Source organism: Ranitomeya imitator, chromosome 2, assembly GCF_032444005.1.
Source record: "Ranitomeya imitator isolate aRanImi1 chromosome 2, aRanImi1.pri, whole genome shotgun sequence".
NCBI classification, from domain to species: Eukaryota; Metazoa; Chordata; class Amphibia; order Anura; family Dendrobatidae; genus Ranitomeya; species Ranitomeya imitator.
The window spans coordinates 467,352,455-467,364,751 of NC_091283.1; the positions used below are offsets into that span (position 1 = coordinate 467,352,455).

At 43.2% G+C, this 12,297-nt stretch overlaps 1 protein-coding gene across 1 annotated transcript in view; it reads right to left on the minus strand.

The window, feature by feature from the left end:
• The window catches only part of ZNF831 (zinc finger protein 831), a 214,089-nt gene that overhangs the window by 73,721 nt on the left and 128,071 nt on the right, over positions 1–12,297 (minus strand). Inside the window, exon 2 of the mRNA XM_069751223.1 lies at positions 6,066–9,550. Coding sequence (XP_069607324.1) covers positions 6,066–9,527 — 3,462 coding nt within the window. The 5' untranslated portion in view covers positions 9,528–9,550. The remainder of the gene's footprint in view (positions 1–6,065; positions 9,551–12,297) is intronic.

Sequence of the window (12,297 nt, forward strand, 5' to 3'; positions counted from 1 at the left end):
CAAGTGTCTACAGCCAAATTTTATTATGTTAGGCCTACTACGCCTGTCTGCGGTCCCTCATTCCACTAGACCTCCACTGACCAGACCACTGCTGCCCGTGTACCCCTGGAACCAATTTTAAAGTGCCTACAGCCCAATTTTATTATGTTAGGCCTTCTAAGCCTGTCTGCGGTCCCTCCTTACACTTGTCCTCGACTGACCAGACCACTGCTGCCCGTGTACCCCTGGAACCAATTTTAAAGTGCCTACAGCCCAATTTTATTATGTTAGGCCTTCGAAGCCTGTCTGCGGTCCCTCCTTCCACTAATCCTCCACTGACCAGACCACTGCTGCCCGTGTACCCCTGGAACCAATTTTAAAGTGCCTACAGCCATATTTTATTATGTTAGGCCTAATACGCCTGTCTGCGGTCCCTCCTTCCACTAGGCCTCCACTGACCAGACCACTGCTGCCCGTGTACCCCTTGAACTAATTTTAAAGTGCCTACAGCCATATTTTATTATGTTAGGCCTACTACGCCTGTCTGCGGTCCCTCCTTCCACTAGGCCTCCACTGACCAGACCACTGCTGCCCGTGTACCCCTGAAACCAATTTTAAAGTGTCCACAGCCATATTGTATTATGTTAGGCCTTCGAAGCCTGTCTGCTGTCCCTCCTTCCACTAGGCCTCCACTGACCAGACCACTGCTGCCCGTGTACCCCTGGAACCAATTTTAAAGTGCCTACAGCCATATTTTATTATGTTAGGCCTACTACGCCTGTCTGCAGTCCCTCCTTACACTTGTCCTCCACTGACCAGACCACTGCTGCCCGTGTACCCCTGGAACCAATTTTAAAGTGCCTACAGCCATATTTTATTATGTTAGGCCTACAACGCCTGTCTGCGGTCCCTCCTTCCACTAGTCCTCCAGTGACCTGTCTACTGCTGCCCGTGTACCCCTGGAACCAATTTTAAAGTGCCTACAGCCCAATTTTATTATGTTAGGCCTACTACGCCTGTCTGCGGTCCCTCCTTACACTTGTCCTCCACTGACCAGACCACTGCTGCCCGTGTACCCCTGGAACCAATTTTAAAGTGCCTACAGCCATATTTTATTATCTTAGGCCTACTACGCCTGTCTGCGGTCCCTCCTTCCACTAGGCCTCCACTGACCAGACCACTGCTGCCCGTGTACCCCTGGAACCAAGTGCCTACAACCATATTTTATTATGTTAGGCCTACTACGCCTGTCTGCGGTCCCTCCTTACACTTGTCCTCCACTGACCAGACCACTGCTGCCCGTGTACCCCTGGAACCAATTTTAAAGTGCCTACTGCCATATTTTATTATGTTAGGCCTACTACGCCTGTCTGCGGTCCCTCCTTACACTTGTCCTCCACTGACCAGACCACTGATGCCCGTGTACCCCTGGAACCAATTTTAAAGTGCCTACAGCCCAATTTTATTATGTTAGGCCTTCGAAACCTGTCTGCGGGCCCTCCTTCCACTAGGCCTCCACTGACCAGACCACTGCTGCCCGTGTACCCCTGGAACCAATTTTAAAGTGCCTACAGCCATATTTTATTATGTTAGGCCTACTACGCCTGTCTGTGGTCCCTCCTTACACTTGTCCTCCACTGACCAGACCACTGCTGCCCGTGTACCCCTGGAACCAATTTTAAAGTGCCTACAGCCATATTTTATTATGTTAGGCCTTCGAAGCCTGTCTGCGGGCCCTCCTTCCACTAGGCCTCCACTGACCAGACCACTGCTGCCCGTGTACCCCTGGAACCAATTTTAAAGTGCCTACAGCCATATTGTATTATGTTAGGCCTACTACGCCTGTCTGCGGTCCCTCCTTACACTTGTCCTCCACTGACCAGACCACTGCTGCCCGTGTACCCCTGGAACCAATTTTAAAGTGCCTACAGCCATATTTTATTATGTTAGGCCTTCGAAGCCTGTCTGTGGGCCCTCCTTCCACTAGGCCTCCACTGAACAGACCACTGCTGCCCGTGTACCCCTGGAACCAATTTTAAAGTGCCTACAGCCATATTTTATTATGTTAGGCCTACTACGCCTGTCTGCGGTCCCTCCTTCCACTAGTCCTCCAGTGACCTGTCTACTGCTGCCCGTGTACCCCTGGAACCAATTTTAAAGTGCCTTCAGCCCAATTTTATTATGTTAGGCCTTCGAAGCCTGTCTGCGGGCCCTCCTTCCACTAGTCCTCCACTGATCAGACCACTGCTGCCCGTGTATCCCTGGAACCAATTTTAAAGTGCCTACAGCCATATTTTATTATGTTAGGCCTACTACGCCTGTCTGCGGTCCCTCCTTCCACTAGGCCTCTACTGACCAGACCACTGCTGCCCGTGTACCCCTGGAACCAATTATAAAGTGCCTACAGCCCAATTTTATTATGTTAGGCCTTCGAAGCCTGTCTGCGGTCCCTCCTTCCAATAGTTCTCCACTGACCAGACCAATGCTGGCCGTGTACCCCTGGAACCCAGCTGAAAGTGCATGGAGCCTACTTTTTTTCTTTGTTTTATATTTATAAAGCCTACGCTGTACCACGGTTCAAGCTACCCAGTCGACACTTCTTTTGCGAGAAAAGCCATCCCAGCCCTCCACCGGCATGAAAAAGTCTGCATTGTCATAGCACTCAGGCAATCAAACAGTAGAAAGGTGCACCTGACAAGAGACGCATGGACCAGTAGGCATGTCCACAAAAAGTTACGTGTCCATTACGGCGCACTGGGTTAATGTGTTGGATGCATGGTCCACAGGGGACAGCCTACAAAGTCTGTCTGCAGTCCCTAATTCAAATTGTCCTCCGCTGACCACACCACTGCTGCCCGTGTACCCCTGGAACCAATTTTAAAGTGCCTAAAGCCTAATTTTGTTATGTTAGGCCTACTACACCTGTCTGCGGTCCCTCCTTCCAATACTCCTCCACTGACCACACCACTGCTGCCCGTGGACCCCTGGAACCTATTTTTAAATGCATAGAGCATCCTTTTTTTAATAGTAGGTGTACAAAGTCTGTCTGCGGTCCATAATTGAAATTGTCCTCCACTGACCAGACCAATGCTGCCTGTGTACCCCTGTAACCTTTTTTAAACTGCATTGAGCCACATTTTTGGTTTAAGGCCTACTACCTGTGTCTGTCTGCGCCACTCAATACAGCTGTCCTCCTTTGAAAAAAGCTGAGCGTCAATAGTCTGGTTTTCAGCCTCTAGGAATTTGAAAACTGCATTGGGGCTACTACTTCGGTAGGGCCTACTAACGGTGTCTGCCGCTCCAAGGTGCTCCCCAGGTTTCCTCGCCATTGCTTCAATCTTCTAACTCTCGTTTAGTAGTTGTTGAAAACTACACTGCATTAGGCCTACAAATTGGGTATGGGGTGTAGAGACGGTGTGTTCCACTCCAAGGTGTTCCCCAGGTTTCCTCTCCATTGCTTCGATCTTCTGACTCTCGTTTAGTAGTTGTTGAAAACTACACTGCATTAGGCCTACAAATTGGGTATGGGGTGTAGAGACGGTGTGTTCCACTCCAAGGTGTTCCCCAGGTTTCGTCTACATTGCTTCGGTCTTCTGACTCTCGTTTAGTAGTTGTTGAAAACTACACTGCATTAGGCCTACAAATTGGGTATGGGGTGTAGAGACGGTGTGTTCCACTCCAAGGTGTTCCCCAGGTTTCCTCTCCAGTCTCCATTTCTTCGATCTTCTGGCTCTACTTTAGTAGTTGTTGAAAACAACACTGCATTAGGCCTACTAATTGGGTATGGGGTGTAGAGACGGTGTGTTCCACTCCAAGGTGTTCCCCAGGTTTCGTCTCCATTGCTTCGATCTTCTGGCTCTTCTTAAGTAGTTGTTGAAAACAACACTGCATTAGGCCTACTAGTTGGGTTGGGGCCTTCTATCTGTGTCTGCCGCTCCTTGCTGTTCTCCTACAGTGAACAAAGCTGTGCCGCCGGTTTACTACTGTTGCAAATTTTGAACTGCATTTAGAATACTTACTGATTTGGGCCTACTCTCTGTGTCAGCCTCTCATTCCAGTTGTCCTCCACTGAACAAAGCAATTCCCCCTGGTTAGTCCTGTTACCAATTTTGAACTGCATTTAGCCCACTTTATTCTTTGGGCCCATATCTGTTTCCCCCTCATCCTGCCCATTGCCCAGCCAGTGATAGATGAGTCTGCTGGTACATTGACCCATAACACAACATTCCCCGTGCACGCTACACTGCAAGATTGTGACCCTGCTGAAAGTCAGGTCCCCCTTCCCGCATACCATACCACATTACACGGGGACAAAGAGGAAGGTGCAGATGAAGGTGCAGGTTCCTTCATCAGGTGGGGGGAGGAATACTCGTTGGCGACGTCACTGGCACAGGGCCTCTCATAGTACGCAAAAGTGTTGCTGCCGGTGGGAGGCGCCCCCGCCGTGCAAACACACCGCTGTACTTTGAGGGGCCCTGTGCCAGTGCCAATGCCAACGAGTGGCCCCCCCTGCTTGCTCAGGATCACAGCACTTGCAAAGTTGAAATACTTACCTCTCCCTGCTCCACTGCCGTGACGTGGTCCAGATGTCCTTGGCCCACTAATTGCTTGAACCAACCCTACCCCCCACAACTTTAGCCAAATGACCCTCAATTTCAAATGCCTTACAATTATTATAAGCTAAATTACGATTGACAAGCTTCAGTAGCAAGAATGGATGTTTTTGCCAATACAATGGGCTCTGTACATGTTTTCCTGGCCTCTACTCACTGCCGACTATGCTCCCCCATTGACTTGCATTGGGTTTCGGGTTTCGGTCGATCCCCGACTTTTCGCGATAATCGGCCAATTCCACTCGACTCGACTTTTGAGATAGCCGGGTTTCGCGAAACCTGGCTCGACTCTAAAAAGGTCAAGGTCGCTCAACTCTAATCTTGACATTTTGTACAAAATATGTGAATTAAATGGTGTTGTAGGTAAATTGAAAAGCATGTACAATTGGATTTGAGGGAATATTACATTAAATTAACTGACCAACCATCTGTACTTCATTAAAGGCTTTCTTACTCAGAAAAGATGAGAATATGACTTACATTTACATGAACACTGAGAAAGTAATCATGTACCCTGACTTTCTAAAGGTTTTTCATTTTTTAAAGTAGTCCCCAAAAAACAGCACCTATTTAGCATAACAAAATCGGATAGTGCCCTCCCTGGGTACAGTGGCGGCTCTCCAACATGGCTGCTGTTCCTGAACTTTGGCTGTTTTGGATCAGGGGAAGGTATGCTCTATCTAATTTTATTATTTCAAAGAAGGTGGGTGAAATGCACGTTGGGGTGTAGGGACACAGCGCTGGACACATCTTGGGCGGCAGTCATCCTATTTTATAAGGTACTGATACCTTTATTCATTTACCACTATATGTGCTAACTGCACTGTGTACTTTAGATTATGGACCACACAAGTTTATGCTTTCTATATCAGTCCAAGCTCTACAAGCATTATTCCAGGCATGTATGTCCTCTGACCCTTATGAGGCATTCTCCTTTGAATTTTAAGACACTTTTCTGTACTTAATAAACTTATATTTGGTGAATTTGATATTTACAGACAGTGGTTGTTTTCCTATACAAAGTACTCAGGCTTCTTGTTATCATAGCATAAAAGTTCAGTTTACAATTTACATCTATAGAAATGTCTTATTAAAGGTTTTGAAGGGTTAGCTGGGTTTTTTAAACCCATATCCATATACTCTATAAGTATAAATGAAGTTAATAGAGGTGTGAATGAAGCGTCTCTTACTCTGGAGGACCAATCTTGTCCTACATTACACAGACAACCTACTGACTTGAATAGGCACTGTGCAATGCTTCTTTTTTTCCTGGGTGATACGATGAATGAACGGATGGGTATACTTACTTAGAAGCTTGCACATCCAAGACGAAGAACCTTATAGAGAAACACCATTCATTCATCATCAGAGTCCATGACAATAACAGTAAATTTCACTATGCTTTCTAAATTACAAAATGTTAAGGTGTCATTGACTTTAATATGCCTAAAAATGCAAATTTTCTTAAAATACCTTTGGTTTTGCTGACATCAGAAGTGATGACATCACAGGTTGTCCATCAATGGTTATTATATGGTTTATGTCTTTCTCAAGATTTCTTCCATGTGGTTCAGATCTGTTTTCTTTAAAGACATCACTTGACAAAGAACCATAAACTGAATATGACTTTTCCTTTTGCTCCACTGGAAGAGGTAGACATCTGTTCAGCCAGCACCAAGTAGAGGAAGGTTCTGTGTTCATTGTTGAAAAGGTGACCTGTGTGACCTTGATATCTGATGGAAAATAGGTGCATGTTGTAGAGAACAATGAGTTTTCTCTGTGTCGAAATCCAGTTGTCTTAAGCGATTTCCAACAAGACTGTCCAGGCAGAACTATATCTCGTAGAAATGGATCCTGAGAAAATTTGTTAACCTCATTGGTTGATTTTGTGTCGCTGCTTACTAAGGCCATAGAAGCTTTCAAATCCATTTGTTTAAATAAATGATCTTTCACTCCTCTATTTTCCACAAATTTATGATGACTCTTTGGACATGTGTCAGCTAACCAGACTTTTTGATACCAACTTCCCTGAGTGTCTAAGCTTTTGTTTTGTACTATATGTTGGGAAATCTTAGATGAGCAACATATAGGAACAGATTCTTCATTAAGATTTATCTTTCCAAAGGGTGCAATTACAGAGTCGTGTTTCTGTGTAAGATTCAGCTGTTTTTCGAGTAATGTTTCATGGCATATTTTGTTTGGAACAAAAAGAGATTTTGAGTTTTGATCTTCTATAACATTGGCTAAGTCATTGTCTCTTGACTGCAAGATAGACTCTTCTACAGAAGTTTCTGTGAAATTAAATTTTATTAAGTATCCTGGCGAAAATAAAGTTTCTTTTGGAGCTGTTGATGGTTCAGGAGTTGGGATAAACAAATTACCTTTTTTTGACTGTGCTGGTATTTGTCCAGAATCTTCTCGATGAGAAAATGAATGACAAGTTAAGACTGTGCCAACTTCATCACCACATAATGTTCTTGTAGTTTTTTCAATCTCTTTTATGTCGTCCACATGCTTGTCCTGATTCCCAATGGTGTCTTCTGGAATGTCCAAGGAAACGCTGTATAATATCTCTCCTTTCAACTTTGCTACCTTAAGCTTTTTTCTATCTGATGGAGATCTTTCATGGCTTTGGGAATTGCTATTATAATAACATTCTAAATGGTTGTGCATACTTGAAATAGTTGGTCCTTTTTGTCGATTTTCGGTTATTACAATGTCAGAAACTCTAGCAGGAGGATTTTGAAAATTTTCTAGAATATTTTCCGAACCATTCACATCAATTTTGGACACATTTAGACTATTCTGGTACTTAGGCTCTGGCTGGATCCCTTGAGCCCTCATATCATTATCTAGAGGTATGTTAGTACTTTCAATAGATATAGGAATATCCATTCCATTATTCCCTGAAGCCATCGCATAAGTACAAGTAAAGTGCAAGTTTGGATTTTGAGGTGTAACCATTGGTATAGAGGATAGATTATCAGATTGCTTTCCCAATTCAGTAGTTGACTGCAAACAAACTTCATGGCTGAAGGTGCCTTTTGACTCAGAAGTATCTTGTTTTGATTTTTTTACCTGTTCATTCTTTTTATTATTCTGATAGAACTTCTTAAATGTTTCATCCCCATACATTTGCCACTTTTCGTGAGAGAACATGTTTAGTTTTCTCTGTCCACCTTTTTTGTTTGTGATTTTTGACTTTGACGATATCTGATCTCCTGTAACCTTTTTCTTTTCTTTAATTTCTTCAGTAGAGTTGGAGAAGGAACCACTTCCAATTTGCATCTCATCTACAGCACCTTGTCTAACAAGCCCACGAGGGTGACTGCATGAAAAGTCCACTGTACAAGCTGTGGCAGTGTTAGAGAGTAGTAAATTACCATAGCTGGCCGTTAAAGATTGTTTTCCTGAGCCATGGGATTTAACGTTATGTACATTTAGTCTGTCCTTTAATCTACCACTTTCCACGAATGGCAAGGAGTTGCTTCTGGTCAATATCATGCTCTCTATAGTTGTAGAGATCTGAGTTGGTACAGAGTGAAAAAATAGAGGTTTGGTCTTCTCTGATGGAATGAAAGTAGATTTGTCAGAGCAAATTGACACCTTCTTCCTGCTGGTATCTAAGGATTTGATGTCAAAGTGGAAAGAGTCTTTAAAAGTATACGGCATCGGCAGGTCAATACTGCCTTGCTTTGATAGAGCAGTTTTTCGAGGACGAACATTGTCTAAATGTGTGTTGTCTACAACTGCTTTATTTTGAGAGATTAGCATTGAGATACGTTCCTCCAAGTTCTTCTTGTGTAAGGATGCGGTCTTATCCTCACTGTCCCCAGATCCAATGCCAAGCATGTTCTCTGATTCCATACTGCACTCACTAAGACTATGAAGAGGGCTTCCAGCGAACATCTGAAGATCTGCGCTGTCTGAATGAGATAAGTACCCAGAATCTGTACTTTCACATTTTTTTAGCTTTCTTTCGGAAGGAGAAGAGTCCCATTGTTTATCTGTGCAGGTTTCATGTTGCCTTTGTAGTTGACCATTCCTACTTGAAGCTTTAGACTTTGGATCTAGCACTGTTCTTTGTAGGTTCGGCATACCTGGTGAGATATTGGTGTGAGATGAATAATCAGGATCTTCATGTATCTTGTCATGGGTTTTCACAGGTGAAAATAAAGATATTTCTTTGTCTCCTAGTAATTTATCACATTCCTGGACATCATCAAGAGTTTTGTTCCAGATGAAGCGATTCTTATCTATACCTACATCCCTCGTTCCACAGCTGATATCGAGATTTGCGCTGTGTCCAGCTTGTACTTGGAGTCTATCTTCATGGCAACTACCATCAGAATCAAAGCTCTGCTTGGCATTATTCACATGTGTTTGTGTCCTTCTATGTTTGTAAAGGTTGCTTTGGGTTTTAAATGAGATTCCACATATGTTGCAGGGAAATGGCCGCTCTCCAGTATGTGATCGAATGTGCTTCTCTAGGACACTTGGCTTCAAGCAATCCCGACCACAATGGGCACATATGTGCTTTCCGATACTCCTCAATTTTCCTGTGCTTGCACCAAGTAGACCAGCGGGGGAAGATGGACTTAGAATTGGTAATGTATTCACAATATTCAATGTGAGAGTTTGTGGTGACGTTTTTTGGAGGATAGTTTGAGGCTGAGGGGTAAATATTACAGATAGATTGGCATTTTCAATGGCAAAGCTTGGACCACCTGATGCCAGTTGAATGGGTGTCTGTTGACCTTCCTGTTTGGCGATTTGAACTACAGGCAGACTGATGCCATTTAAAACCACAGCTTGCGGAGATTTTTTTTCTTTTCCCGTAGAAGATTGATGGTTATCAATGTGTGGCAGATCATTTGATGTGCATGACGGCCATGTCAAGTTGGCTGACAAAATGGATACATTTGATGCTTCCATTTCTAAACACTCCTATGCCATATCTGTTGGTAAAAGATAAAAATAAATAAGTCTGGGCAATGTAGCAGTCAGAAAGTTATCGAAGAATCAACCATAAAATGGATATTTTAATAAACATTTAGAAACATAAAAACCTTGAACAGTTACACTTTTAATGGAGAAAAAGTAATACTTAGTAGTATTTATGGTTGTTTTACATGAATTTGCTATTTTTATTTTATAGAAATTCTCAACCATTACTTGTCATAAACAGCGGTGTAACTATAGGGGTTCGGTGACTGCATTCACTTCCCAACACTGATGCTTAGGGACTGATGTAGTATCAGCAGAAAACAGTAGTACTATAGAAGTGGTATAATATTATGAGGGAACTTTTGTTGGATAGTACTAGCAGAAAAAAGCAAATTTGTAATTTACTGCTTAAATTTTCAGCCGTTCTTGAGATATTAACAGTTTTCTTATCTTTACATCTCATTGCTTTGAAGACCGACCACCACTGCTAGTCAGCACAACATGTGTAGTGCTTACAAGCTCGTTTCAATTGAACAAGCTTGTAAGAATTGTTTAGAAGCTGGCCAGGATTGCTGGAGCGCATTGTTATTTCCTAACCCCGGACAGCTTCAGCACAGTGCTTACATTCTAGACACAGGAATTGGAAAGATATATATCTTGGTACCAAGTTAGCCAGTAGATAGAAAAATATTTAGTCCTCAGTGGTTGATACCTTTTAATGGCTAATTGATGAAGAGACCTGTGTAGTCTCGAAAGCTTGCAATTTGTTACCATCTTTTCAGTTAGCCATTAAAAGGTATCAACCACTGAGGACTCTCAATTCTAAATATTTTACATACTAGACAGTAACGTTGATCAGTCTTGTAAGCAATGAGCTGTAGACAAAAGTGTTAATGTCTCAAGAAAGCCTGCAAAATGTAATAAGCAATGAATTGCAAAAGTGCTTGTTTTATTAAAACTATCCCACAATATTCATCTATGAAGATGGGAGTAAACGCTTTAAGATCATAAGAATACACTTTATAAATGTAATCAAAACAATAACAAAAATATATATTTTTTTAAATCCTCAAGACCCATGCAGAAATTCAAAGAATTATCTAAGTTAGAAAGCTCATTGTAGATTTTCTGTTAGAACATTCAAAGTTAATAGAGTGGCTACAAATAGTGTCTTCTACTCTGGAGGACCCACATGTCCATGCACTACATAGTCACCCTGTATTCATTTCAATGGGAATTGTTCATTTTACCTGTGGTGGCACTTCAGGCAAATTAATTACTTGCCTTTAGATTCTCACACATATTATAGTTGATAGCTGAGGATCCTGGCAGTTGGAGACAATGTTATCAACCCTAATGTTGGGGAACACTTCTAACAAAACAGAGATTGTCCAAAGTCGACAGCCCTGAAGTGCATTTCACACCAGTATATGTATACCATATGTGTTTTTTTCTTGGTTAAATGTCAGTGTACAGCCAATATTACTTCTAATAGTATTATTGTAACCAGTGTAAACTAAAGAACTAATATCTATTCACTGTAGGTGAAATATTTTACTTATGCTTAACTCATTTTTATGTAACCCATCTGTGATTTGACCTTCAATTTGTTCACTGTTGGCTTAGAAATTGTTCTACTTGGCTCAGATGACATATAATCCCTAATAATTCCAATAAAGTGAAGTGTGTGTGAAATGACCTCCATCCAGAGAGTCTTCCCTCTATCAGAACCTAATAACATCGCCAGTAGGGCGGTTATCAGCCAACGTATTATTATAGTATATAAACTACGGTATTAAGAAGGAATTACTCAGAAAACATATTTTTCCATTTATGGCCCTTCCTTACATATAAGATATTGGCCACTCAATAGTGTCATGCCAGACAGTCTTGGTTTTGTCATTTAAAGGAGGTGAGTGTTAGGGCTGGCGGAATGCACCGAGTAAATATAGATGTTATTATTGGTGTGTTCGCAGCCCGGGGTCCACCGTGCAGGAGGAGAACCTGCTGCTAGCAAATGGCACTATATGGCGGTATAAGCGAGCTCTGTTACTTCACAGAGACACCGTGATAGAAAAGCACTGTGTCCTGTTAAGCTCACAGGAGTACACAGCTAACTGCTGAGCTGATAGCAGTCAGTGATCATGCAGTCAGAGAAGCACACAAACAATTCCTCACCAGAGGTCCCGGTATTCTAGTGGCTTATTTCAGCCGAGCCCTGACCACAAGCATACATGACCACACTGGCGCAAAGCTCATAACAAAGATTTATACTAGCGCATGGCCATGCGGCCATGCGAACCTTTTATAGTTGCAGCAACTTCAGGACCTTCCTAGAGGACCAATGGGAGTTGCTTGAGGACCTGAGCGTGTGACCCCTGACCTCCAATGAGAGGTCTTCCTTTGGGCATACTCAGAAGAGAGAAAGCAGGACATAGTCCCAGTAGCGAGTCCTCGCCGCTGACCAGTACTAGCTATAATGGCAGAGCTTGGAAGAACAGCAGTAGTCAGATGCAGAGTATCTGCCTGAGCCAGACGCTGGGACCGACGTCTCCGCTGAGCAGGCTCCACTGCGGCTGGAGAAGAATGGTAGACCGCAGCAGAGATGGCTCGAGATTCCCCCTGTGCACAGGCGGGAGCTCGAGACCTAACATTACACCCCCTCCTTGGACCTCGCTACGCTCGAAGGCCACAATGAGCTGCGGAGCTCGGAGCAAGACCTGTCCTCTGGACCATAACCCTTCCAGTCCACCAAATA